This window comes from Candoia aspera, chromosome 1 (assembly GCF_035149785.1).
Source record: "Candoia aspera isolate rCanAsp1 chromosome 1, rCanAsp1.hap2, whole genome shotgun sequence".
In the NCBI taxonomy this organism is placed as follows: domain Eukaryota; kingdom Metazoa; phylum Chordata; class Lepidosauria; order Squamata; family Boidae; genus Candoia; species Candoia aspera.
In genome coordinates, this window is record NC_086153.1 from 6,413,650 (window position 1) to 6,440,293 (window position 26,644).

General features: G+C 46.1%; 1 protein-coding gene across 5 annotated transcripts in view; it reads left to right on the forward strand.

Annotated features, from left to right (window-relative positions):
• Positions 1-325: 325 nt before the first annotated feature.
• GGNBP2 (gametogenetin binding protein 2) overlaps positions 326-26,644 on the forward strand; it is a 45,698-nt gene continuing 19,379 nt past the window's right edge. For 2 of the 5 annotated variants that reach the window (XM_063296642.1, XM_063296664.1), the window contains exons 1-6: positions 326-478; positions 3,716-3,847; positions 20,336-20,416; positions 22,096-22,349; positions 23,878-23,976; positions 26,284-26,397. In XM_063296642.1, coding sequence (XP_063152712.1) covers positions 3,755-3,847; positions 20,336-20,416; positions 22,096-22,349; positions 23,878-23,976; positions 26,284-26,397 — 641 coding nt within the window. In that variant the 5' untranslated portion in view covers positions 326-478; positions 3,716-3,754. Of the gene's footprint in view, positions 479-3,608; positions 3,627-3,715; positions 3,848-20,153; positions 20,202-20,335; positions 20,417-22,095; positions 22,350-23,877; positions 23,977-26,283; positions 26,398-26,644 lie in introns of those variants that run through there. The other 3 variants (XM_063296649.1, XM_063296655.1, XM_063296670.1) reach the window with 3 other exon arrangements.

The window sequence follows — 26,644 nt, forward strand, 5'->3', positions numbered from 1 at the left end:
TCCTCCCTCCTTCCTTCGATTTGAGCCCGAGGCGGAAAGAGCGAAAGGGAAGCTGAGGGAGGGGCGGGCCGTGCAAGGGGCATTTACATAAAGGGGAGGGGCGGAGCTTGGGCAGAGGTGGCAGCCTGAGCCGAGGCACGCCCTGAAAGAGCAGTTAGTCGCCGTGGTCGAAAGAGGGCGGGGTTTGGGAGGCCAGGAGGCGGAGCCCGGCGAGCGGTTGGTCAGGGGCGGTGGGTGGGGAAGGCGGGAGGGCTACCTTCTCCGTCTCTCGCGAGAGGAGAGGGGGAGGAGGAGGAGGGGCGGGGGCGGAGTCAAAGCCGGACGAGGAGGCTTCATGTTGCCCTCCTGAAAGGGGAGGTAGGGGAAGGGAAGAGAGAGAGGCCAAAAAATCGCCCGTTTCGGCGCTCCGAGGTGTGGCAGTCTCTCCTGCAACTCAGTCGCTTCAGCCAATAGGAGAGGCGGGCTGGGGGGAAGGAAGGTAAATTTAAATATAGGTGGAGCCTGTCGGAGCAATAAGGGGGGGAGGTTATGCTTTGACCTACCTATTGCCTTATTTATTTATTTTCTTCCACATGCATTTATGCCTTGCTGGATTTCCCCTTCTACTGCCTTTGGAAAAACAAAAAAGGGTCCCCCCTCCCTGGAGGAGGAAAAAAAAAGCAATTTTCCCTTCCCCCCTTATTTTAGGGTGGCCTGGGGGAGCTTCCCCTGCAAAATTGCATCCAAGGGGATGCAAAGTAGGTAGGAAAATCAAAAGGGGAGGTGGGAGAGTGGATTAGCCCCTAATTAAGGAAAGCTCTGTCCCTCTTTTGAAAGAGCAAGTAGGCTGCTAATTACAAGGGCCTTTTCTTTGCTGTGAAGCATGCTTCTTTTTTGCCCCCTTAGGCTATTGGCTGAGCGTGTAGGTGTACAGGTGAAGCTTACAGATAATTGCTGGCAAAGTCCTTGATTTTAGTTGCTGAAATAGGTTGCCGGCTGGCCAGTATGGATCTTGCAATTCCTGGCTGCTTGGTTCTAGAAAGTAAAATACGTTTCTCATAGGTGACTTTAAAGCTGTTTTAGGCTTGGCTTTTGCACCCTGCTGTAATTCAGTGTCTTCCACCCGGTAGCATGGTAGTTTAGTGTTTTTATTTGGTGTCCACTTAATATCTCCGCACAGTACAAGAGTTATTTTTTCTAGGAAAAGGTGGCCCTCCCGTCTGTCACCTGGTTTGCAATTGGTTGGAATTAGCAGACATGCTAAAGAGTAAATTGGGGTTATGGTCTGGAGCTGTTTCGGCTTAGCCTGTTGTGTGAACCCAACTGATGTGTGCTGTTGAATAAGATGAACTCATCTCTGGCACAAATTGTGATACTTACGTATTATGTGATGGAGCTCTCTTTGCGTGCGTGCCTTCCAGTCAGTGTTGATTCCTGGTGACTGCCCGGACCAGTCCCTGCAGTTTTCTTGGCAAGGTTTCACAAGTGGTTTGCCACTGCTTCCTTCCTAGGGCTGAGAGAGAGGGACTGGCCCAAGGTCGCCCAGCTGTACCTAAGGCAGGACTAGACTTCACAGTCTCCTGGTTTCTAGCTTGGTGCCTTAATCACTAGATCAAACTGGCTCTCATAATGTAGCTCTAGCTATGCCAAATAGGTAGATGAGGGTTTATGGGATAGTTGTGAAAAAGCATTGTAGGAGCTGTTAGTCTATGGTGGCAAAAAATCAAGAGGAGTCTGCTAGCACCTTTCCTGGCTAACCCGTTTTATTCAAATGATATAAATATTTTTTATGCTGAAGCAAGCTTGCACAGAGTGACGAAGTAAGCGGCAGCTCACAAAAGCTTGTTTTTGAATAAAATGTATTAGTGGAAAGATGCTACTCGATGTAATGGTTGCCTGTCCTAAAACACCATCAGACTCATGAGCAGGATCACAAAGAAAGCTGAGAATGAAAAAAGCGCACCAAATGCAAACTAAAAATGAGATCCCTCCCCCCGTAGAATCTTCCCAGGCTCACAATCCCAGGTGCTCCTAATGGCTCTGATGGTCTGCGGGAAAAGTCCTTGAGCAGAGCACATAACCCAAACACATTCCATTGAAATGAACATAGATACAGAGCTTGGCACGAGATTTCACAGCAGCTCCCTCCCAAACAGAAACGCATCAGCACCATGGCATGTGAAACGTTACGATGTACGCTGCACATTGAAACAGTGAACATGACACTCAACTCATTTTTTGCAAGACTGCGTTACTGCATGAGCATGTGAGATAGATTTATTTCTTTCGGATAGGTAGAAATAGGAAAAGGAAGAGAATCAGTGAACTTAAAACTTGATGACTCTGGTAAAGAAAATTGTAATTTTTTTGTAAGTGTGTAGAGAAGGTAAGAGCATGTATGTTCCTTAGGATGTCATGAATGGTGATTTAAGTCTTCAGTTCTTTATTATCCTTCGTCTGTTGTGGTGGAGCCTAGAGCTGAGACCTTTGCTATGAATTCTTGGGCTGAGATTTTAAGACAGCCTTAAAAATGTAGGTGCCCCCCTCGCAAAGATGTCGCTGCTTGAAGGTTGCTCTCAATGGTGGCAGTCATACGATATATTTAATTGGGCTACTGAATTAAACCATTCTGGGCTTGCACACTGTACCAGCATATAAGCTGGGTTTGTGCAATATACTAAGCCAGCCCCCTCCCCCCCATCCAACTGAACACTAACAAGATTTAGGCTGCTATATATGCAGCATCTTTAATAGGCCTGGTTGTTTGTGTTGTGTGAACACAACCATCTTGTCTTTTGGTGGGAAATGCCCTGTTCTGCTGTGCTTAACACCAGCACAACTGCATCACACTCACGTGAGTTTTTAACTGCCAAGTGTTTTTTTAGTTGCCTTTCGGTTGCTGCTGCGATTCAGAGAACCCTCACATGTGAAAAAAACGTTGACATGATGCTGCTACCTTTTCTCTTTTCCTTCTTGGTGGCTGGATGCCCACTACACAATTGACCCAAACATTGTGAATTAGGCTGTGCTCAATTTGCTTTTCAACCTAGGCAGCACAGTTGGCTAATGGTTAATTAATCCAAACTTAATTTTGGATTGATTTCGGTTGTGCAAACGGAGCCAATACCCAATCAAGAGCTGTCTTAAATCTGTGCTGTTGCCCCCATAATGTGTTTACAGCTGGCATGCTCTGAAATCACAGATGCCTGCTAACTTTTTGCTGTGGCCCTGAGAGCTGTGTGAAAGAATCCATGCATGTTCACACCCCGCAGTGGAACCTCGAATGCTTTTCCTCAGGGTGGAGTGTGTTCGTGCCGGTCTTTATGACCTACATTTTCTTGACTCAGCCTCTTCCTTCTTGGAAAAGCTTTCCAAGTGAAGCCGCACGCATTAGCTTTCAGGCATGCCACAACCCCTGGAGCAGTTGACGGTTCTCTGCTTCTGACCACGGAGACAGAATCTGCAGGCCTTCTAAAACCGGGGTCGTAAGTCGTCAAACCAACTCCTATCCTGGCTCCACTTAAAAAAAAAAAAAAAAAGCCGTCCGCGTGAACATCGACGGAGCACCCAGCCCAGCAAGATCAGGTGTCCCCTGTCCTCCCTCCTCTGTCCCTCCTCCTCCTCCTCGTGTCGAATCTTCTGCCTGGGTAATAAGCGTGGCTTTTCCTCTGCTGGTGAAAGTGTGCCAGAGGAACCCAAGCTTGTATTTACTTGCCCTGGGTTTGGCTGTTTTCAGGCGAGAAGCTGGGAGGAAGAAATAGCAACGGCAACAGAGATGGCGCGGCTGGTCGCAGTTTGCAGAGACAGCGAGGAAGAGTTTCTGTTTGAGAGGCTGCAGATACCCCTCTACATCGATGACACCCTTACGGTGAGTGAGTCCCGGGCAACTTAACTCGGCGCTTGTGCGTGGAGCAGTTGCAACATACCAAAATGGGTGTTTTGCAATCCCTAGGCAAGCACCCCCCCCCCCCATTGCTCTCAGCAGACTCTGGATAGGCCTCTGGCCCCGCCTCGGAGTCCTCCCCTTGCGGTAATTGGTACACTCTGTTGCTTCAAACGCCCGTTGTGTGCTTTTTCCTTATCCACGTCTCTGAGACACATGCATGCACACACACGGGCAAACACACACACTCACCCAGGAGGCCTAAGCCGAAAAGAGTCGAAGCCATTTTGGAACCTGGGTGGAAGTCGGAGGCCTCATGTAGCTTTGTGGGGGAGACACACACACACACACACACACGCACACAGAACCACGGGTGGAATGGATTGCTGGGTGGTTCGTTTTCAATTTAATTCCCTGACAGGGTCAGCAGTCCTCGTCCCAAATTGGTCCCAGTAAAGTTTAGTTGCTTTGCGTCTGTCCCGTTTTGCACCCTTCGTTTTTACAGTGTGCATTTTATAAAAATTTTTATTTTACATGTAGAGAAGGCATGGCCTTTGGAAGCATTGCGTGGTGTATCTTGCCTATATTATTCACTGACACAGCAGCCCAGCCGGTCTGTTTAATTTTGCAGCATACAGGTTTGGGCGGGAAAGATCCAAATTCCCAGTGGAACCAAACACCAATCTCTGAAATCATAGAGAAATTTGTTCCTAATTTTGAAGGTGGCTTCCCAAAAATGAACATTTCAGAATTTTACTTGTGGGTTTTTTTTTAACTTTCTCAACTCATTTAATACTCCTCCAATCCTTTAACCTTCTTTCCTTCTTTTTTTGCCCTTAAGGAGGACTGTATTCTTTTTACTCTCTCACCCCAGGCCCTGATCCACAGCTTTCCACTCCATCTCACAAGCTGCTTGCTTTGCATTTTTGGATAGCTTATCCAACCCCTACTTGGAGATAAGACCATTGGATCAGGCTGGCTGGAGGAGGGCCCAGCAATTGGGCTAAATCAGTGGTTTAGTGGTTGGAACGAGAAAGTTCCAACTCTTCTGTTGTGTATAAACTGTATACCTTGGTGTTGTCTCTTGGGCTACAGCTTCCATCTGCTACAAAGAGTGATGGGAACAGAATTGACTAACTTTATTGATTAGTCAAATGACCATATCAGAAAGTTGGGCATCAGCCACTATAAAATATAAAATGTGATACCATAAAACAGCTAAAAACAGTAAAATTAACTAGAATATACTATGTTGAGATAAAAATACGATAAAATACGGTAAGATAAAATAGAGATAAAATTGTAAGATAAAAATGCAGGATGTGATAAAACAAGTGATAAAATACAGAAACAATGTGAGTTTAAATGAATTCATCACCTTTACATGCCACCCCAATGTGTTCTATAAATTGCGTTCTCAGTTGGACAGCCCTAACTATAAACTTAACAGTCCTATTGACCACATACTTATTTGTGCCCTGGAGGAAGTAACACAGTCTTTTGTTACGATCCCCATATGTGGTTCTGTCAATTAGTGTCTGGAGGTACCGAGCCCTTGCTGGGGCATACAGTTGGCAGTTAAACGGGACATGTGCAATGTCTTCTACTTTGGGTGCTCCACCAACACATGTCAGCTCAAGGTAAGGCACTTGGTGGAATCTGACCATAGAATCTAACTGCTCAAATCTTGCTCTAGTAAGAGCTATCCTGTGGTATTGCGTCAGACCCATGGTCAGGTACTTTTCTATTTGAAAGGACAGTTTATTCTTGGCCAGCCATTTCGACAACCTATTGTGTGCAAGTGACTCAATGTCTGTTTGGGCATTAACACCCAAGACTCTTTGTTTGGATATTGCCTTGGCCTGGTCTCCGGCTGAAAGTAAGTATTGTGATGAAAAGCCGACGAATGCGATAGTTTGGAGGAGTTGGTTGATCCGTGTGGAGGGTTGAGGTGTGCCCATCTGTTCTTCAAGGCACATTTTTGGTAGTCTATCATGTTCCATCAGGAGAATCCTCCACCAGCAGTTGAAGGCTTTGGTTATGGATAGACTGTGAATGGAGTGGGTGCCTGTTTCAGCTCTTACTGCTGCTGCAGGTGTGTTCCCGTCGGTCCCCAGAATAGTTCTTAAGAAGCGTGCTTGATCTTGTTCAGGTAAGGAGGCCTTTGATAGGCCCCACAATTCAGCACCATATGTTAGCACGGGTACAACTTTTGCCTTGTGGACCTTCAGAATGGAGAGCAGAGAGCAAGGGTGGTTGTAGCTGAGTAGTTTAATTAGTGTTTTAGAACTTGCTGTGGCCTTTGCAGAACTTTGCTTGTAATGATTAGCCCAAGGCCCTGTATCTGTAAAAACCACCCCTAGATATGAAAAAGAGTCTATTTGTTTCATAGGCTCCCCATCCACGTACCAATTGTATTTGGCCCGTCTTTTCCCAAAAACCACCACTTTGGATTTGGGCTTGTTAATATTCAAAAAGTTTGAGGCGCAGCAAGCGCCAAATTTCCCCATCAATCTTCTCAGGCCGACTTGGGAACGTGCCATCAGAACCATGTCACCTGCATACAAGAGGATATTGATATGTCTGTTGAGGATCTTTGGCATGTGGACATCCGTAGAATGGAGAAATCCTGGGATGTCATTAACATAGAGATTAAACAACGTCAGGGCCAAGATACATCCTTGTCTGACACCTTTGTGGGTGGGTATGCTCTGTGTAAGAGAGCCATTGACTCCAGTACGGACTTTCAAGCGTGTATTTGTGTAGAGGGCCTTTATCAAATATAAAAGTCTAGGTTCCATATTTAACTTGGCCAGCTTTTTCCATAAGATATCTCTAGTTATGGAGTCAAATGCCGCACTAAGGTCAATAAAAGATGTAAACAGGTGCCTTCCATCAGTTGTATATTTAGCGATAAGATGGTGTAAAACAAAGCAGTTGTCTATTGTGGAGTGCCCATGTCTAAACCCGGCCTGTTTTTCCACTAGTATATTTTTCTCGATTGCCCAGTCCTCTGTTTTTCTCAGGAGGTGTTTTGCATACATCTTAGCTGTTATATCAGTAAGGCTTATGGGTCTGTAATTTTTAGGGTCTTCCTTGTCTTTTGTTTATGGGAACTACGATGGAAAGTTCCCATCCTGCTGGAATACGGCCGGTGTTGTCTATGTATGTAAAGAGTCCTGCCAACAGTGGAGCCCACCAGTCAGTGTGCGTCCTGAAAAGTTCTGGTGGTAGGAAGTCTTCGCCAGGTGCCTTATTGGGTTTCAGTGAGTGGATGATGTGTTTAATTTCTGTCACTGTTACTGGTAGCCAAGGAGGGAAATTATCAAGGGTCAGAGGCTCAGTAGTCATCTTTTCAGGATAGTCCTGCTTGGAGCTGGCAAATAGGGTAGTGTAGAAATCCACCCAGACTGAAGCTGAAATGGGGATATCAAGTAGGAGCTTACGCTCCTTCAACGTACCAGATACGATATTCCAAAATATGACTGGATTAGACCCTTTTGCTGACTTTTCTAGCTCAGGCCAAACTGTAGCTGTATATTGAGCCTTCTTATTGGCTGTTAGTTTCTTACAATTATGCCTGACCTTTAACATCTTGGCGTGGTTGTTTGGGGTGGGGTTTCTTTGAACCAGATGCATAGCTGCTCTTAGGGTCTTTCTGGAGCGAGAGCAATCAAGATCGAACCAGTTAGATCTTATGGGCTGTCGGTTCCTAACTGGCAGTTTATCTATTAAAAAGTTTCTTAATGTGCTGCACAAATTGGCATATCCAGTAAGGATTCTATTTGGGTCTTGAGTAGTTGTAACAACCATGTTCACCCAAGTCTGGGCCCTCTTGGATATCATAAAATTGGAAATTGCCTTAGTATCCACCTTCGTCCATTTAAGCCTCCTGTCCTGCCTCACTTCAAGGCTAGCAAGTAACCTCTTGTCGTGTGTTGTTGGCGATCGTAAATCGGAGTTACCGTAGAATTTAACTGCAGTCGGTTGAGGATCGCTGTCCTCCCTCACGTGAACTTGAATGTCTGAGAATAAGTTCGTTTTGTCTGGCGAGACGCACATGTAATCCAAAACACTGCTAGCATTCCCAGCATGGAAGGTAAAGGGATATGTGAAGCAGCTGCCTTTGCCTCCTAGGATGTGAAGGTTGCATGTATGTATCAGAGAGATCAGTTTGGAGCCGGCCATGTTCCTTTTAGAGTCTCTGGAGTGTCAGGGTGGGTTGTTCGTTAAGTAGCTCTCAGGTATGATGCCCAAGTGCACGTAATCATGCAAAGAAGCCCCCACCCTAGCACTGAAGTCTCCCAGTAGGATCACAGTGGCTTTGGGATGTTTCATGTTTATCTCTATGACCTCTTTTCTAATTGCACCCAAATATCAGAAGAGAAACGGGGAGGAGTATGGTGGTATGTATCCATTTAGCAGCACAACTTCAAATGATTTGTATTTGAGTTGGATGACTAGGATATAGAATAGTGGGAATAGTGACCTGTTGGTTTGGAGGTCACCAGCTTGGGGAAAAACCAACCATGGAGTTTTGACTTGGGGGGAAAAGGGTCCTGCCTTTGCCCCCAGCTTCCTATGAGATGCCTTTTTGGACCACTGGTCTGGATTGTTGGGGGCCTCCAGTTCAGTGTGTCTTCTGCCTGAAGGGCTGTTTGTTGGCATTTGTGTTCCAGTTATATGTCACCAGTGTGATATGGAAAGTTGCAGGGCTGAGGCAGAGAGAGAATCCATGAAGCACAGCAGGACTTACTTCTGAGTAAGCACCCTTGAGGTTGCACTTTAGTAACCTTTGAGGCAGAGTAAGCCTCCAAAACAGCACTGCTTTCCCGCACTTCAGGTCGGAGAAAGCATAGCTGCCCGTAACTCTTTAAGGAATCCCTGTTTTATTTTGGTGAATGGAATTTCAGCACACTAAACCAAACAGTCTGGTGCATTGCTGGTACCCTGAACCAAGCAAGATTGATGAGGGGGGCGGGACCTCTACTCTTTGACATTACCAGAAGTTATGTTGCATGCGATGCTGGCTGTTTCATTGAATAAAGCAGAGATTCTTTTCATGCCTTTGTCACCGGGTAAGGTTGCGCACCAGCCCCTGCTGCCTGGAAAAGGTGGCCTGTGTAATGATTGCCTATCCTAAAACACCATCAGACTCATGAACAAGTTCATAAAGATACCTGATTTATTACAGAATAGTGTGCAGGATCACAAAGAAAGCTGAGAATGGGAAAAGCGCGCCAAATGCAAACTAAAAACCCTCCGTGCAAATGAGATCCCTCCCCCCGTAGAATCTTCCCAGGCTCACAATCCCAGGTGCTCCTAACGGCTTCTGATGGTCCGCGGCAAAAGTCCTTGAGCCGAGCACATAACCCAAACACATTCCATTGAAATGAACATAGATACAGAGCTTGGCACAAGGTTTCACAGCAGCTCCCTCCCAACAGAAACACGTGTCAGCACCATGGCATGTGAAATGTTACGATGTACAGTGCACATTGAAACAGTGAACATGACAGCCTGTTGTTCTGGTTGCCTGGAGGCACTGCTTGTTTGCCCCAGGCGAGCAACTGTTTCCAAGCCAGGGTTTGGGATGATGATGATAAGGAAGGGGGGAGTTCAGTATCATAAGCCAGGTGGGGAATATTGTAGCTCAATCATAGAGCTCCTGATTTGCCTGGAGAAGAGTCCAGGTTAATACCTGGTATTTCCAAGTACAATTTAGCTACTTAATGAAACCATGCTGAACTGTGGTCCTTCAGTGTTAACTAATGTGGAAACCCAGTACCCTTCTCGTGCTTTGGATTATGATTTCCCAAACTTCTTATTAATAGGAATTAAATGGGTTGGGCTGCCTAAACCTGCAAAACAATAGTTCTCATTCTTTTTTTTTTATGCAGACCACTTGAAAATGGCCTCGATCTCGCCTGAATCACTTAATGAACTTTCCTCATTGTGCAACTGAAAGTGCTGACAGAGCTTTTATTTTAATAACCGTAGTGGTGCTTTCTAAGGTGGTGGGTGTGTCTGTTTGAGAGGGCAGTTTTGTGATGAGGGTGGCGATTACCAGCATTAGCCTTGGGTGGTGTTTCGCAAAAGGCAGTGTTTTAGTTGGTACACACGGAAGGAAAAAATTCTTAGAGTTGCACCAGGGGCATGTTAGGAAAACCATGAGCCACAATATCAGGGTCTCCAAAAGAAGAGAACATCTGTAGCTCAGGTTGAACTGTGGAGTCCTTGGTGCTCTCTGAGCTTGGTGGTTGGCTTGCAGACGTCCCATTACCCGACTAGGTGACATCATCATGCCATCATCAGCACTGATGATGTCACCTAGTTGGGTCATGGGACGTCTGCAAGCCAACCACCAAGCTCAGAGCGCACCAAGGACTCCATATCAGGGTCTTATTTGTTCAGTTTTTGTTTGACTCCTATGCCAGCTTTCCTCCTACAGGGTGGCATACATAGTATCCACACTTTCCATTTTTTCCCACATCAGCAATCTGGTGAGGTAGACTGGCCCAAAGTCGGCCAGGGAGCTTCTGTGGCTGGGGAAGGACTAGAATCTGGGTCTCCACTTCTAGTCCAGTATCTTCACCATCAGACCACCCTGGTTCTTGGGCTGAGAGGAGGGTCTGACCCAGAGTTGCCCAGGAAGCTTCCATGTCTGAGTGACTAGAATCAGGCTAGAACCTGGGTTTCCCTGTGCCTAGTCCAGTGTCTTCAGCACTACACCACATTAATCTGCCTGTGGTCAAAATGGCCTCAATCACCATCAGGAGAAAAAGTAATCAACAACAGGGCCATGGATGAGTCCTTTGAGTCCTCTTCATGTCTACCCAAAGGAAACTTGGAGCTGGAAGCTGAACTTTTGAGAACCTTTGGTGAAGGCAGTTCAGATGCCTTCAAACCCCCCTTGGGCCTTCCTGGCTTGTCCCTGTTAGCAAGGGGGTCACACCCTTAATGCACGGGGAGAGGAAACGCAATATTCATGGATGCCCTTGCCCCAGCGACCCTTTCCCAGCGTAAAGACCAGATTGAAAATGCTCAAATTTCCCAGCATTTCAACGTCCAGGATGAGATCCCATGGGCAAGAGTTGCCAAGATGGCACAAGAGTTTGGCTGTTCAGTGAAAAAGTAGGGGTTCTGGTGGTGCCTGCGTCATGCAAGATTGCACACCAGCCCTGGCTGCCCCGTCTTATCCCAGCAGTATCTCTGAAGTGTTTTATAGTTGCGAATGAACGTCTGATTGTGCAAGGGAGCTCACTGCCTGCCATTTCTCAGCTGAGCACGACCATGGTGCTCAGTGGCTCTGCTCTGCAAGGGGACCGATACTGCAGGTACTTCAGAAAGGTGGAGCATGAGGCATTAAAAAAGGAGGCTTTTGTTCTATAAAGGTCACTGCTGGATCTGTAGGTAGATTATATTTTAATATAACTTCTGATAATTCTCTCATAGCAGAACTGGAATTAGTTCTGAAAAGGTGGAGGAATGTAGTTTGAAAGTAGAACCAGTGACTTAGCCAGGATGTGTCCAAGTAGAGGATGGACAGCTGCCTGTCAGGGATGCTTTGATTTGGTTTCCTGCGCTGTACAGGGGGTAGAGCTAGATGACCTCAAGGGAAGTTTTCCAACTCTTAAGATTCTATAAATCTCTGAAAAGGCCATCTACATAACTGCGCTTAGAAGGCAGCTAGGTTCTTGGTGGGCCTTATTTGTCCATATACGCCAACTTGTCTTAATTATAATTATTCTCCTCCTGGATCTCAAGGTGGCACGTAGAATTATTCCCTCTGCAGGTTATTTTGGCAATAACACTGTGACATCAGCTGAGCTGAAAAATAAGATGAGTGGCAATACAGAGATTCGGACCCAAGTCTGCTCAGTTCTTGCCTAATCCTAATTGCTGGGGACTGCAATTAAAAAAAAAAGATCAGCCTCAATATGCCACAAGGGGCACGTCAGTTATCCTTTTTCACTGCATTTTTTTGCTTGGAGTTTTCACTTCCATTATTTTTTTAGAGGCACTGGAATGTTGGGGCAGGTCAGTCTAGGAAGGCTTCAAAGGTTGACAGGGAAGTAGAAGTAGGTAAGCTGTAAGTTGCCCCCTCTGCTCTAACTTTTATGCAGGACTGTCTCTTCTTTGACCGGCCAGTGTTTTTCAGATTCTTTGAATGCCAGGGATGGGATTTGGGTGTGTTGTTGCTGTCCTGTTGTGTTGGTCTCTGCATTGGGTATTTCCCTATGTGTGGCTTCTACATGACAGTAGCCTTAATTCAGTGCCCAGTCGTGGTGTATCTTTGACTGAGGAGACATCCTTGCCCACTTCCTGGTGAGATACGTTAGTCTACGCTCAAGCAGGATTGAATTATTTTTCATTCAGCTATTGACTTAGCGTGTTGTGTGAACCAGGTCATTACATAAAACTGTAGTGCGGTGTTTTTCCACCTTGGCAACTTTTAAGCTGTATGGACTTCAACTCCCAGAATTCCCCAGCCAGCATTCTGGGAGTTGAAGTCCATACAGCTTAAAGTAGCCAAGGTGGAGAAACACTGCCATAGTGTATATAATAAATACCCTTAACCAGATCAGCTAAAGGCCTGGAGGCTGTATTGACACAACCTGCTAATCTATGGCTATCTATTTACGACTCAGCATTTTTCTGCAAACCCAGCCTATCCGAACACAGCAATTACTTTTATTGATCAGGCTTTAAGGGTGTACTGTATTGTTTGAATGCAGCATCAGTGTAGTTTTCCTAGTCCTGGAGAGGTGTGCAGAGGACCGGAAGATGCTTGCAGGGAGAAGGTGCCCTTGCTTGCGATGTAAGGCAGAGGAATGTTGGATTAGGTCAAAGGTCTTTGCTTTGCACTAGAGGAGCAGGAGGTATCCTTCCTCAAAGACCTTTGACCTGGTCAAAGAACAACTCCAGCTTCGGGATATTAGCTTCAGGGATTTGGAATTGGGGGCAAGGGTCAGTTGGGAATGGGGACTTGGCCAGCCTGCTTCTTAGCAGTGAGTTCCAGTTGTTCTCCCAGTGTCTGTTTCCTGACCTGGTCTGTCCCGGAGGTTTGAAAGCTGTGCAAGAATGGGCTTCTACACACTCTCCCTGCATAACCATGATCTTAATCAAGGCAGGCTTCCCAGAGAAATGTCCACTTGTCCTCCTTCCAGGCTGGCAGAAGATTATCTTGGGTGCTAATCGCTGCCCATAATCCTTGTAGGCTGTCATAGAATCCTCATGTAGGAAGGTGCCACTGAAGCTATCTAGTCCAACCCCCTGCACAGGGGAACCCAAATTAGAGCACCCCAATAGATGGCCGTCCAGCCTCCACTTGTCCACATCCTGCTTTCTCTCTGCGTCGTGGTTCCACTCTGCTGACTCTTAGAAAAAAGTTCCTAGTGTTCAGCCAGAATCTGCCTGCCTTTTCCATACAGCTGTGCTCACGATCCCCTCTGAGAAATAAGTGCGCAATTGCACAGAACACAAAACCCCATTTCTGGGGGGTTTATCTCGCATTGTCGGGATACACATTGCGATGCTTCGTAACTTTGGAAAATGCACTCTTCCCTTGCTGTTGCACTGCTGCACCTCTGTGTTTTGTGGACTGTCCATCACTTTACCCCATCTATACTGTTCTGAGAAATTTATACATTGAAGTCGCCCCCCTCTTCCAATTTCGGAACTTGACATCATAGTGTAGAACTGCCACGTGTTACGATGAGCTTAGCAAGTCGTCATTCATGTGATGAATAAGAATCTTCTCCAGGAGGCCAGGCATGGAAGTTCTTCATGCCGAAGAAAAGTGTGTTCAGTCCGTCTTCACCGTATGTCCCTAAGACAGGAAGGTTGGAACGACTTGGTGACCTTGCTGGCTCCCAAATTTTGAGCATAGTGGGTGTGTTAATACAGGTAGTCCTCACTTAACAACCATTCTTTTAGTGACCGTTTAGACTTACAACAGTGTTGGAAAAAACAACTTACAATTGGTTCGCGCACTTATGACCGTTGCAGTGTCTCTGTGGTCACGTGATCACGATTTGGGCACTTGGCAACCGGTTCGCATTTATGACTGCCGTAGTATCCCATGGTCACGTGATCGCCATTTTTGACCTTCCCAGCCAGCTTCTGGCAAGCACAATCAATGAACCATGTGATTCAGTTAATGACCACATGGCTCACTTAATGCCTGCAGCAATTCGCTTACTGACCGCCACAAAAAAGGTCGTAAAATTGGGTTGATTCACTTAATGACCGCTTTGCTTAGCAACCAAAATTCTGGCCTCAGTTGTGATCATTAGGAGAGGACTGCCTGTATGTGATGGTGAAGCTGACTTGAGTTCCCACTAAAAAAAAAATGCCTGAGGCTTGGATACACTTGCTTCCAAAGAAGTAAATTAGTAATCCCTGCTGGAGAAGATTTACACTTAGCCCTCCATTTGTGCCCAATGAAACTGGGGGGTTGGACAGACTTTCTCGTCTCTAGGTGTTCCCTAAGCTGGAGTTCCTCGTCAAAAAAACTTCGCAGTCTGGGCAGAACAGGACTTGTCATTTTGTGGATTTCTAAGTGGATAAAAAAACAGAAAACTAAGAATAGCAGTAAGTGGGCAATTTTATAAGCAGAGGGAAAAGTCCTCTGTGGATCTGTACTGGGACTGATGCTCTTAACTGGTTCATAAATCATTTTGATTTAGGAGTAAGCAATAGCTGGTCTAGTGTGCAGGTTACACTAACCATCAGGGTAGTGTAATCCTCAAATAATCGGGAAAAGTTTTAAACCGGGTGAATTATCAACCAAATAGGAAATGCGGTTCAGTTTAAGTAAGCGTAAAACTGATACATACTAGGACAAAACCCACTAACTTGTTAGGGTCTGAGCTGTGTCTAACTAACTGCAGAAAAGATCCTGGTGTCACACTGGGCACCACAACAAAGATGTCTACAGAATGGATCCTTTAGGTCTTCCGCTGGTGCACCCACCGCCACTGCAGCTGAGTCCCTCCACCTGGCTGCTGGTCGCCTCCTCTTCCTCTTTCCTCCCACCTTTCCCAGCGTTAGAGCCTTCACCAGAGAGCTGGTGACGCCATGTGTCTGAAGTAGGATAAATTGAACCTGGCCATTTGTGCTTCGACTGGAACAATGGAAATTGGAAATACAGTTGGTGGAAGGTGTTTGGGTAAGAGAGGCCACTGGGTGAGCTCATGGTTGCCATGGGGTGAGGTATCATCAGTATGCTGGCGATGCCCACTTATCTATCTCTACCCCTGCTGAATTTAATGACGCCATGAACATCTTATCCCAGTGCCTGGGGGCTGTGAGGGTCTGGATAGAGAACAACAGGCTTCAGATGAACCCTGGCAAAACTGAGTGGTTCTGGGTTTTGGGGCCCACTGGTTCTGGGGCTATACCAACTTCGGTGCTGGATGTGGTGGGACTACCCCAGACAGACCCGAAGCACAATCTGGGGGTCCTCCTAGACTCGCAACTCCGTCTTGAAGAGTAGGTGGCAGTCGTGGCTAGGAGGGCCTTTGCACAACTTCGTCTGTGTGCCAGTTGCGCCGTGGACCAGCAGGCCCTGCTTACAGTCACTCACTTATTTATCATATTTATCATATTTCTTTACCTCCCATCTTGTACTGCAACAACTCTCATGCCTAGTCACCTCCAGATTGGATTACTGTAATGCACTCTACATGGGGCTGCCCTTGAAGAGTATCCGGAAGCTTCAGCTGGTACAAAATGCAGCGGCATGGGCAACTTATTTATTTATTTTATTTATTTATCAAATTTGTCACCACCCATCTCCTCCCACTGGAGGGACTCTGGGCGGTTTACAACAAAATCCTCAATAAAACAATAAATATATAAAATACAAAATAAAATTACATATTAATAATATAGGTAAAAATAAAGTCCAGATGGCTATATCTCATTCAGTCTTCACGTGGAAGGGGTGCTTCAGGGCACTAGCCAATCCCAGGTATGACTCCTCTCCTCCCCACCCCAGACCAGCCGGCAGAGCCAGGTCTTCAAGTTTCTCCGAAAGGCCAGGAGCGATGGAGCTAGCCTCACCTCCGGGGGAAAGATGTTCCAGAGGGCAAGAGCTACTGCAGAGAAGGCCCGCCTCCTGGACCCCGCCAGATGGAATTCTCTTACGGACGGGGTCCTCAGCATGCCCCCTCTGCAAGATCTGGTGGGGCGGGTAGATGTAACAAGGAAGAGGCGGTCCCTCAGGTAACCTGGTCCCATGCCATGCAGGGCTTTAAAGGTGATAACCAACACCTTGAATTGGACCCGGAAGCAAACTGGTACCCAGTGCAGCTCGCGTAGCAAAGGTGTTATATGCGCCCTTCTAGGGGCGCCACAAATAGCCTGCGCAGCTGCATTTTGGACCAGCTGAAGCTTCCAGATACTCTTCAAGGGTAGCCCCATGTAGAGCGCATTGCAGCAGTCTATATGGGAGATAACAAGGGCGTGAGTGACCGTCCGAAGGGCTTCCCGATCCAGGAAGGGGCGTTACGTGTGCTTCTAGAACAGTGCATGTTACAACTCTGCTCCATGAGCTGCATTGGTTGCCAATTTGCTTCTGGGTCCAATTCAGCATGCTGGCTGTGACCTTGAAAGCCCTTCGTGGCATGGAGCCAGGTTATTTGAGGGGCCGCATCTCCCCGATTACATCAGCCCACCCCAACAGATCTAGCAGAGAAGGCATGCTGAGGGTATCATCAGCTAGGGATGTACATTTGGTGGGTCCCAGGTGTTGGGCCTTCTCTGCTGTGGTGCCTCCCTTGTGAAACATTCTCCACCCCACCCCACCCATATTAGATTAACTCCACCCCTTTTGACCTTCTGGAAGTCCCTCAAGTCCTGGTTATGTCACCAGGCTTGGCACTCCCGGGGAACCAGAGACATGCTTAGATGGCGCCATTGCTGAGTTACCTATTCTTATTCTCTCTCATCTAGGGTTTGTATATTTGTTTTTTATTATATTTATCTTTTAGTATTGATTTTTATTTTATTTTTTTTACACTGATTGTTTACGTATGTGTTATTTTTACTGGATTGTTGTAAGCTGCCCAAAGTCAATTTTCTGTGAGATGGGGGGCTATACAAATTTGATTAATAAATAGAGAGTCAGGCTTATAAATCGTGCAGGAGAATGACTGCACACAGGCCATTTTAACTCCAGCTTGGGATCCTTACGGGCCTTCTACGCCACCTCTTCCTTAGTAGTTCATTGTTCAGCCCAGGCTTTCAGCTAGCCATGGTTTAGTCAAGCCTGGCTTACTGAATAAACCCCAATCTTCTGGGTTCATTCACCATGCTAAATCAGAAATTACAACTTATAAACCATGATGGTTGTATTCACGCAGCACGCTAAACCAAACCAGCTATAATTTGGTTTAGCTTATTGTGCAATCGTGGCCGGCATCTTTCGGCTTTTCTCCCTAACTAAGATACTCAGCCAGCCGCCTTTAGATACATAACAAGCTGCATCATCCAGCCAGGAATCGTTGCGGAAATGTCAGAAAGTGAGTTGGAGACACTTAGTGAAACTTTCTGCAGGTTGGTTTTTCCTCTGTGCTGTCTCCAACTCCAGGGACGACAAATGTTCTACCTCGGAGTATCCTATTTTAATTAAGGGTGCTCCACCTCAATTGGCACTTCAGGAGAATTGACTTTCCCCTTTCTGAGTCATTAAGCTGTTAAACATGCTGCTGCTCTGTAGTTTTGTTGCAGTAATTAAGCAGTTGGATCGCTGGCCCTTGCAGGGTGATGCTACAGATGGCCAGAAAATTGCCCAAACTCCTTTGAGGGTTGTAGATGCTGGACCTATAAAAGACGGTCTAAATGGTCTAAATGTAGCAGCAGTCATTGGCACATTGAGAAGAGCTTTCGCTGGGTGTCAGTGAGGATAGGGTGGGGGTGGAATGAGGAAGCATTAAAATAACCTCTAGGTTGGGGGCTGCAGCGAAACTTAGCAAGGGCCTTCTTGGGATGATGGTAACATCAGCAGTAGGGATAGGGTGGCAAAGCGTTTCAGCCCATTTCTTCCTTAATTGGGGGGGTTTAAGGGGATTGACTGCTCGAAATGTTTTACAGGTAGTCTTCACTTAACAACCATTTGTTTAGCAATGGTTCAGATTTAAGACGGTGCTGAGAAACCGACTTACAACTGTCGCAGCGTCCCCCACAGTCATGCAATTGCCATTTTCGACCTTCCCAGATGGCTTCTGGCAAGCAAAATCAATGGGGAACCCGCGTGATTCGCTTAACAACCACATTGTTCACTTAACGGCCACTGTAAAAAGGTCGTAAAATTGAGTTCGATTCGCTTAATGACAGCTTCACTTAGCAACCAAAATTTCGGTCCCAATTGTGGTCGTTAAGCAAGAACTACCTGTACTTCCCCTTTCAGAGGCCTCCTTTTCCCATTGCTAAAATTGCTTTCCAACCCACAAATCCCAGAAAATGGGCACCGCTGGAATTCAGCCATTTTTGAGGGGAGGCTTTGGGGAGTCCAGGTAGGATGCAAGATTGACAGGATTTGCAGAAGTTGACAGCCAGGTTAAACCTGGGTGATTTTTAATGCTGCAGATTTAGTAGCTCTTTCCAAATTCTTGGGGCTATTAATTGCACCCTGCCTGCTCCTCTTTTCTGCCTTGTTCTTAGGGGTTTTTCTTTCTCTCCTAAGCTCTGGTCCCAGGAATGAGTGTGGCTGAGAGCAAACCATTTGCAAAAGAGGGATGATCATTGTGAAAAATGTCATGTAGGAGGATGGTTTTAGATACTCTGCCTGCTCATCCCTTTGGCGCTATATGTAGCCTCCTTCCCTCCCCGCCACTTTAGACACTGATGGTACAGACCTGGTTTAAGGGTACAGGTGTTTCGAAATTGGGTGTGCTTTGGGCTTCAACAACTGCAAGGAAATTGGGCACGGAAGAGAAAAAGTAAAACTGATGGAACTGGCATGCTGGCTGGGGAATTCTGGGAGTTGAAGTCCACACACTGAACTAGTGACCCTTGAACGGTTTTAGTAGTGAACTTTTAAGGGATTAGGGGACAGGAAAGAGCTAAGAGTCAGCAGTAAACCTGCCTTGGGGAAAGAGCTGGAACTTTAATCTGCAGCTTGCCCAAGTAGGGCTTGGAAAGGCAATCCCAAAGCCTGCAGAACTCCTGCTAGTCATTGTTCCAGAATCTTTAGCACATGCGGATACTTAGGGTTCCTGCTGATGATCCCCAGACATGTCAGGTTGCAGCCTGGAGACTGGTCTCCATCCACCAATTCAAGGCAAATGACGTCTGCCCCAACTTTCCCCAATCCTATCCCTCCCAGTTATATTGGACTCAGATGACGCCCATGGTTTCCAAGCACGGGTAACAGAAGGCGGAGATAGGCATGGCTGCATTAGATGCAGCAAAGAACTGATGTGGCCAAAGGTATCTTCCTAAGCCTTGGTTAGATCGTAGCTTCTAGCCAACCTTGGCTGCAGGCTTGGATTTGAACGGGTGGTGATCAGGAAACGCCAGTCCTGTAGCTTAGAGTGGGACATGGAAAAAAGGAGAAGGCAGCGGCAAGCCGCTTTTTTACTGATTTATTTATTTTATTAAACAGATTTATAAAGCCGCCCAACTCTCACTTGGTGGCTCCAGGCGGCTTACAGCATTAAAAACCATAAAAACACAATACAACCACCCCCACCCCCATGGCAGCAAACACATTCATGTCAGCCTCTTGATTGGCTCCGAAGCGGCCTGGGGTCCCTAGGTCTGCTGACAAAACCATGTCTTCAGGGCCTTCTGGAAAAGGCGCAAGGAGGGGGCCAGCCTTATCTCTGGGGGAATGATGTTCCAAAGGGTTGGAGCCCCCATGGAGAAGGACCTTTTTTTGTATTATTACCAAGAAAGCAACGTGGACTTGTGAGTGAGATCACCAGCCGTTGAGCTGAACTTAAAGGAAACTTGCTTTATTTTCCTAAGAGATTCTGTACTTAAAGCAGTTGATTTTAACAAGTGCTTGTTCAACAGGTAAATGATCTGTGTTTTGGGGCAGGACCACCGAGCATATTTGACAGCCAGAGCTGTGGTCCTAGCACAAGCCCTGTACATCAAGTGGGTGCAGGCTGCCAACTTGGCCTCCTGGGAGCAAATCTGTAATCCCTGCCTCTGCCAACGTGTGGATCCAGTGACTGGAGCAGGGGAGAGGTCTTCAGAGGGGTGACATTGGATGGACTGCGTCCAAGGGAGTGGCCGAGTGACCGTGTGAACTGCAGACAGAAAGATCCTAAAATGGCAACATCTGTTCTGCAGCGTTGGCACCCTGCCAAAATGTTACCCTCATGTGCGTGCTTTACGTAATGATGGGCATCACCTGGGCAAAAGGGCTGCTGCGGAGTAGTACAAATTGATCACGTGGCCGCCAGCGCTGCTTCTACCTGGCCCCAGGACTCAACGGCACGTTTTGTTTTCATGCAGATGGTGATGGAATTTCCTGATAATATGCTAAACCTTGATGGACATCAGCACAACGGAGCCCAGCTGAAGCAGTTCATTCAGGTACGCTGGCATCTTGCACTGTGAGACCCAGGTGCTGGGGCTTCGTGTTCATTTTCAGGGCACTGGGGAATAAGGGTGGGCAGCGGTCCGGCTTTGAAGGGCAAAATATGACCCACAGCGCAGACGGGTGTGCACGCAGAACCTTGGTTTGGAATAACTTGTCTTTTCCTGAATTCACTTGCCCACTCTGGAGGGCAGGGTCTTGGGCTCGGGAAAAGACATGACTTTTTAAGCATTCTCAGTAGGTGTTAGCTACGTGCCCATGATCTCTGAATCCAGATCTCGGCACTATGTTGAGACTTTTTTTTTTTTCCTTTTCATAGTATCTCGGGATATTATCATGTCACCCAGCAAAATGAGTTTCAGTTATGCACTTTCCTAATACAGGTAGTCCTCGCTTAACGACCACAATTGGGACTGGGAATTTGGTTGCTAAGTGAAGCGGTCATTAAGTGAATCTGACCAGATTTTACTACCATTTTTGTGGCAGTTATTAAGCAAATCACCATGGGCGTTAAGTGAACCAAGTGGTTGTTAAGCAAATCACATGGTTTCCCATTGATTTTGCTTGCCAGAAGCTGGCTGGGAAGGTTGAAAGTGGCGATCCCATGACCATGGGACGCTGCAACGGTAATAAATGCGAAGCAGTTGCAAGCACCCAAATTGTGATCAAGTGACCATGGGGAATGCAGGGACGTAAGTGTGAGGACTGGTCACAAGTCGGGGTTTTTTTTTCAGCACTGTTGTAAGTCTGAACTGTCACTAATGAATGGTTGTTAAGCGAGGACTACCTGTATGGGAATTGCAGCCAAGTTCTCCAAAACTGTTCTAGGAGAACAGTTTCTGTTGCAAAGCTGCTACGTTCCAAAACACTCACTCTCCAGCACCCTTCAGGTATACCCAAAAGCTATGGATTACATATTCTTAGGTCTCTGTAAAAAAGGAGATTGTGATTCTACAAGAATAAATCTCCAAAATATTTTTAATTTTTTCACAGTTCTCCTTGTACGTTCAGGCACATACTGCCACTAGTCTGCTTTTTGGCATCTTCCTGACTGGGCTGCTGAAAGGTGATGCTGGCATATGTTGGTTAAGTCCTGCAGAGAGAGAGAGAGAGAGATTGATTTTTAAGTAGTCCTCGCTTAATGATGGAAATTGGGACTGGAATTCTGATCGCTAAGCAATGCATTCATTAAACGAGGAGGCATGTGACCAGACCTGGTTTTACGACCATTTTTACTGTGGTTGTTAAACAAATCGTAGCAGTCATTAAGTGAATCAATGGTTCCCTTTTGATTTGGCTTGTCAGAAGCTGGCTGGGAAGGTTGCAAATCAAGATCATGTGATCGCAGGGCACCGCAACCAGTTGTCAATATAAACTGGTTGCCAAGCACCCAAATTGCGATCACATGACCATGGGGGTGGTGCTACGGTCATAACTTCGAGGATGGATCGTAAGTATTTTAGCCCTGTCATATCTCTGAACCGTCATTAAACGAATGGTTGTTAAGTGAGGACTACCTGTATTGTTTGTTAGCCACCCAAAGTTGTTTGTTAAAGATGCGTGGCTGTATAAGTTTTGCAAACAAGCAAGCCAACAGACAAAAGGTTTCCTGTGTATGACTGTCTCCATTGCCCTGAACCCCTTTAAAGAATTCCTTGCTGTTTTCCGTCTCCAGAGGCATAGCATGCTCAAGCAGCAGGATTTGAGCATCGCCATGATGGTGACGTCACGTGAAGTCCTGAGCGCCCTTTCTCAGCTTGTCCCCTGTGTCGGCTGCCGCCGTAGCGTGGAGCGCCTGTTCTCTCAGCTGGTGGAGTCGGGCAACCCCGCTCTCGAGCCCCTCACGGTCGGGTCAAAGGGCGTTCTTTCTGTCACTCCAAGCTGCATGAGGGATGCCAGGAAGCTTTATACGCTTTTCTATGTGCATGGGTAAGTTCACTGTGAGAGAGCGTCTTGCCACCCCTTATACCAGTGTTTCTCAACCTTGGCACTTTAAGACGCGTGGACTTCAACTCCCAGAATTCCCTAGCCAGCATGGCTGGCTGGGGAATTCTGGGAGTTGAAGTCCACGCGTCTTAAAGTGGCCAAGGTTGAGAAGCATCGCCTTATCCACGTTTTACATGAAACAGAAAAAAATAAACTTGTGATTCATGGTTTCGGTGATTAGACAGAATAGATTATAAAAAGAAGAGAGTCATTTTGTAACCATCGAGTAAGAGGTAAACTTACTTACAACTGCTGTGAAGAAAATTGGGAGCTGCTACATTGTATCTTTTTTCCTTTCTTTTCTATTTTTCTTTTCCTTTTTCTTTCTTCCACTTTTAGCTTTCTCTTTGACTTCTTTTTTTTTCTTTTTCTTACTATATATTAGTTTGTATTAGTTTTCTAGTTTCTTTTTAAAAATTCTTAATAAAATTATACATACCCAGAGTAAAAAAAAAAAAAGACAGCACCTTGCTGCATTGCTCAACCCCACGCTGTGTACTAGGTGGGAAGATTTTTTTTTAAAGAGGGAAAACCCTCATAAAACTGTCTACATAATTGGACGACACACTAAATCAAGTTTGGTGCTAAACTGGTTAAGTCACGTCCATTGGCTTGATGCCAGGCAGCATGGTAAAACAATGGGGAGCTGTGATTTGTCTTTATCCTCCATTTTCTTGGCTGGCTGGCTGTCAAGGAATTTAGAGCTGATCTGGGGGAAAAGAAGGCGTAAGTCCTTAAGGGAGGGCTTGCAGAAAAAATGACCGAGTCCTAAGATAGAGGGAAGTATGAGAAAAAAACTCAAGATAACCCGCCTTGATTTTGTTCAGTATGATATGGGATGGAAAGAAACCAGGACAGGTCGTCTTGTTAATAAAGTAGTGTTCCTGGAATTCCTGCCATACCTGTTTTTTGAACTGGCCTACCTTGAAGGGCTGACACTAGCTGACTCTGCCAGTTTTTTGTTTTTTTTTACAGTTTCATTTAAAAAACATTTAACATTTCCCACAGTGACCCAGTTGAAGGCACTACTGGCTCCCGTTCACCTTTTATCCCTACGTCACTTTCTATGCGGAGCGGAAAAAGAAATCATAGATGTACCGTGGCTAGAGTGGCCTCATTTGTGGCCACCCCAGGGTCCGCTGGAGGCTGGTATAGGAAAATAACCGTAGATTAGCATCCATCTGCATTTGAACATCCTGGCAGAGCTTGATTTAGGGAAGTGAACCAATGACAAGCTATGGTTTCCTATGATGGTTAAGGCACTCCTTTAGCCGCAGATTAGTAGGCAGTCCAGGTCTGACCCCCACACTAGCTTCAGTCCCAAGATAGCTTTGCACATCATGAAAATACAGTCAGAGTTTATGAAAGACCGTCTGTAATGGCACTTTGTACAGGATGAGGTTGGATGATAAATATAATGTTGAATGGGCTTCTGCATTTTTTTTAATTGGATTTTTTTCCCCCACCAAAGGTCCAAATTAAATGAAATGATTGATGCAATTCCAAAAAGTAAGAAGAACAAGCGGTGCCAATTGCATTCCTTGGACACGCACAAACCGAAGCCCTTGGGGTAAGTTTTAATAAAAAGCACACTCACGGGACGGGAGCCAGGCAGATGCTTCGTCAGGAGCCCATTTGGGGCATCTTGGCAGGAAGTGGCTTAGCTGGTAAACTGCTGGACATAGAAGGAGAGAGGAAATCAGCAAAACAATGGCCGTTTTGTGTCCACTGGCATAAAACCACAATGTAAAAAAAGTGCAGTTAAAAGACTCTCCTCTACCAATGCAGTGTTTGTATACGTTAAAAAAGTCAGGGGCATGAAAACCCAAGGTGAATGTTGGCGCCAGCCATTGCCTCTTAGTGGCACCATCTTAGTGGAAGATGGTGCCAGTAGCCAGCCAATGTGATGAGCCAAAACTAGCAACTTGACCCATTTTACTGATATTTTTACCCCCCCCCACCCCAAAACTTGTATGAGGCCAAGCACTGTGTTTATTTGTGGGGTGGTGGGGGAAGCAATTCAAAATGACAGGGATGTAAGGTTGATTTTCTTTTTCCTCTACAAAACATTTTCTGAGGATCTCAGACTTCCTGTACCAACTATACCGTTAATAAAAATCAGCTCCCCAGCTTCAGAGTGTGCAGCAGGCAGATGAGCGCCGGCCCTTCCCCTCCCTCCCTCTTAGTGCAACCTGAATTTTCGCTCATCTTCTGCCCTGATCAGCAAGGAGCAAGGACGTCTTTGAGCATTATAACCCACGTTTCTTGGGCTGCTCAGTGGTTTGTTTTTTTCTTCTTTTAATTGCTCTGCTTGTCTGTTCCAAGCCCGTGTTGTCCCTTTGATGCTGTTGTGCAGCTTTGTCCTTTTCTTTTGTTGATTGGTTTAGCACAGTAAAGTAACCGCAAATGGAGGTCTGGGTGTTACGCTGTTGGGGCATAATCAGCTCTCTCTTGTGTGGGTTTTAAATGTGGATCTGTGAAGGGCCCGGGAGGCTTGAGGGTCCTCTGAAGAAACGCATCCATTTACATAGCTGATGAATTCTTCTTTTAATACCGTACACTCTAGCGAAGGGAACGGTAGCACCCCGAGTACAGAGAAGTTAGGTGCAGATAAAAGATCTAACGAAGAAGACAGAAAGAGCAAGTGTAGGATCACTTTCTACTACGGACCTTTCCAGGGAGCCAGCAGGTAAACCACGCCAGAAAATACTGTATTGTTAGTTTTTTAAATACCAGGTTAAACAGAACACAAATGCTGTCCAGCCCAAGGTATTTTTGAAGGCCCTGCACCACAATAAATACTGATTAAAAAAAACCAACACTGTAAAAACAGCAACAAACAAGACACTGAGCCATTTAAAGTTATCAGTACCCATAAGGGCTAAAATAACTGGAGACTGCAAAAAAAAAAAAAAACAACCCAGAGAATTAAGTAGATAAACCTACTTTAGCTTGGTTTTGAACTGGCAATGGTGGGTACCTATCAGGGTTCTTTGAAGGAGGTGGGAACCGGTAGAAAAAGCCCCTTGTGAAAATTAAGGGGACTTCATTTGCACGATTGCCATTGTAAACATAAGGAAGGCAGATGGGGGAGGAAAGGATTCCATCAAACAATGAACCTTATACATGTAGTCCTCGACTTACAACCACAATTGGGACCGGAATTTCCATCGTAAGTTGTTGCAGTCGTAAGTTGAGTCACCGTGTGACCAGACCCAACTTTAGGGCCATTTTTTTACAGCAGGTTTTAAGCGAATCATGGGTGGTTAAGTGAATCCAGCTTCCCCAATGGGCATTTTTTGCCAGGAAATGGCCAACAACATCAGAACACGTGATTATGTGACCGTAGGACGCTGCAACCGGTCGTAAATGCGAGCCGGTTGCCAAGCGCCCGAAATGTGATCATGTGACTGTGGGGTGGTGGTGCGATGTTTTGCAACTCTCGCAAGTGCTTTACACACTGCAAAGCACCCATTCTGTGGCCATCGTAACCTCGGCCCCGTTGTTAAAGGAACGGTTGTAAGTCAAGGACTAGCTGTAGATCAAAACCAGTGCCTTGCAAGCCACTGGAAACTGTTAGAGTTCCCTGACATGTTCTTGTGAATGGCGGCCTTTTAATGGTGCAGAGCTGTGCTTGTTTAAGCCTCATGGCTTCATATACCGGGGTCCAAGTGTGAGACGGGCGCATTACCTGGCTGTGTTGAATGTTGGGAGTGTGGCTTTCTGATCCTTTTTTTCCCAGCTGCCACAGGTTTTATATTTTTGCGTACCTTTTTATTATTTTTAACATTGACAGCCGCCCAGGGTCACGCACGTGAGGTGGATGGCCATATAAATCCACTAAATAAATAAAATACTCTTTTTTGCCCCTCCTCAGAGGTTGCTGGATGGATATATGGGAACTCATGTCCCAGGAATGTCGAGATGAAGTAGTCTTAATTGATTCTAACTGTCTGTTAGAAACCTTAGAAACGTACCTACGAAAACACAGGTGAGTGGACGGGACTGGAAATGCCCTTTTCCTTCTCTTAGCAGTGCATGTTACTTCGTGTGCTCAGCAAAGGAGCATCACAGGTTACACTGGGGGGGAATCAAAGGAATCCAATCCAGTTAGGGAAGCTTCTTTTCTCCCTGTTCAGACACACCGTTCTTTGACCTTCACTTGAGTCACCATTCTGGGACTGGACAGACAATGGATCCCTGTAGAGCCAGTTTTGTGTGTGTGTGCTAAAGTCACA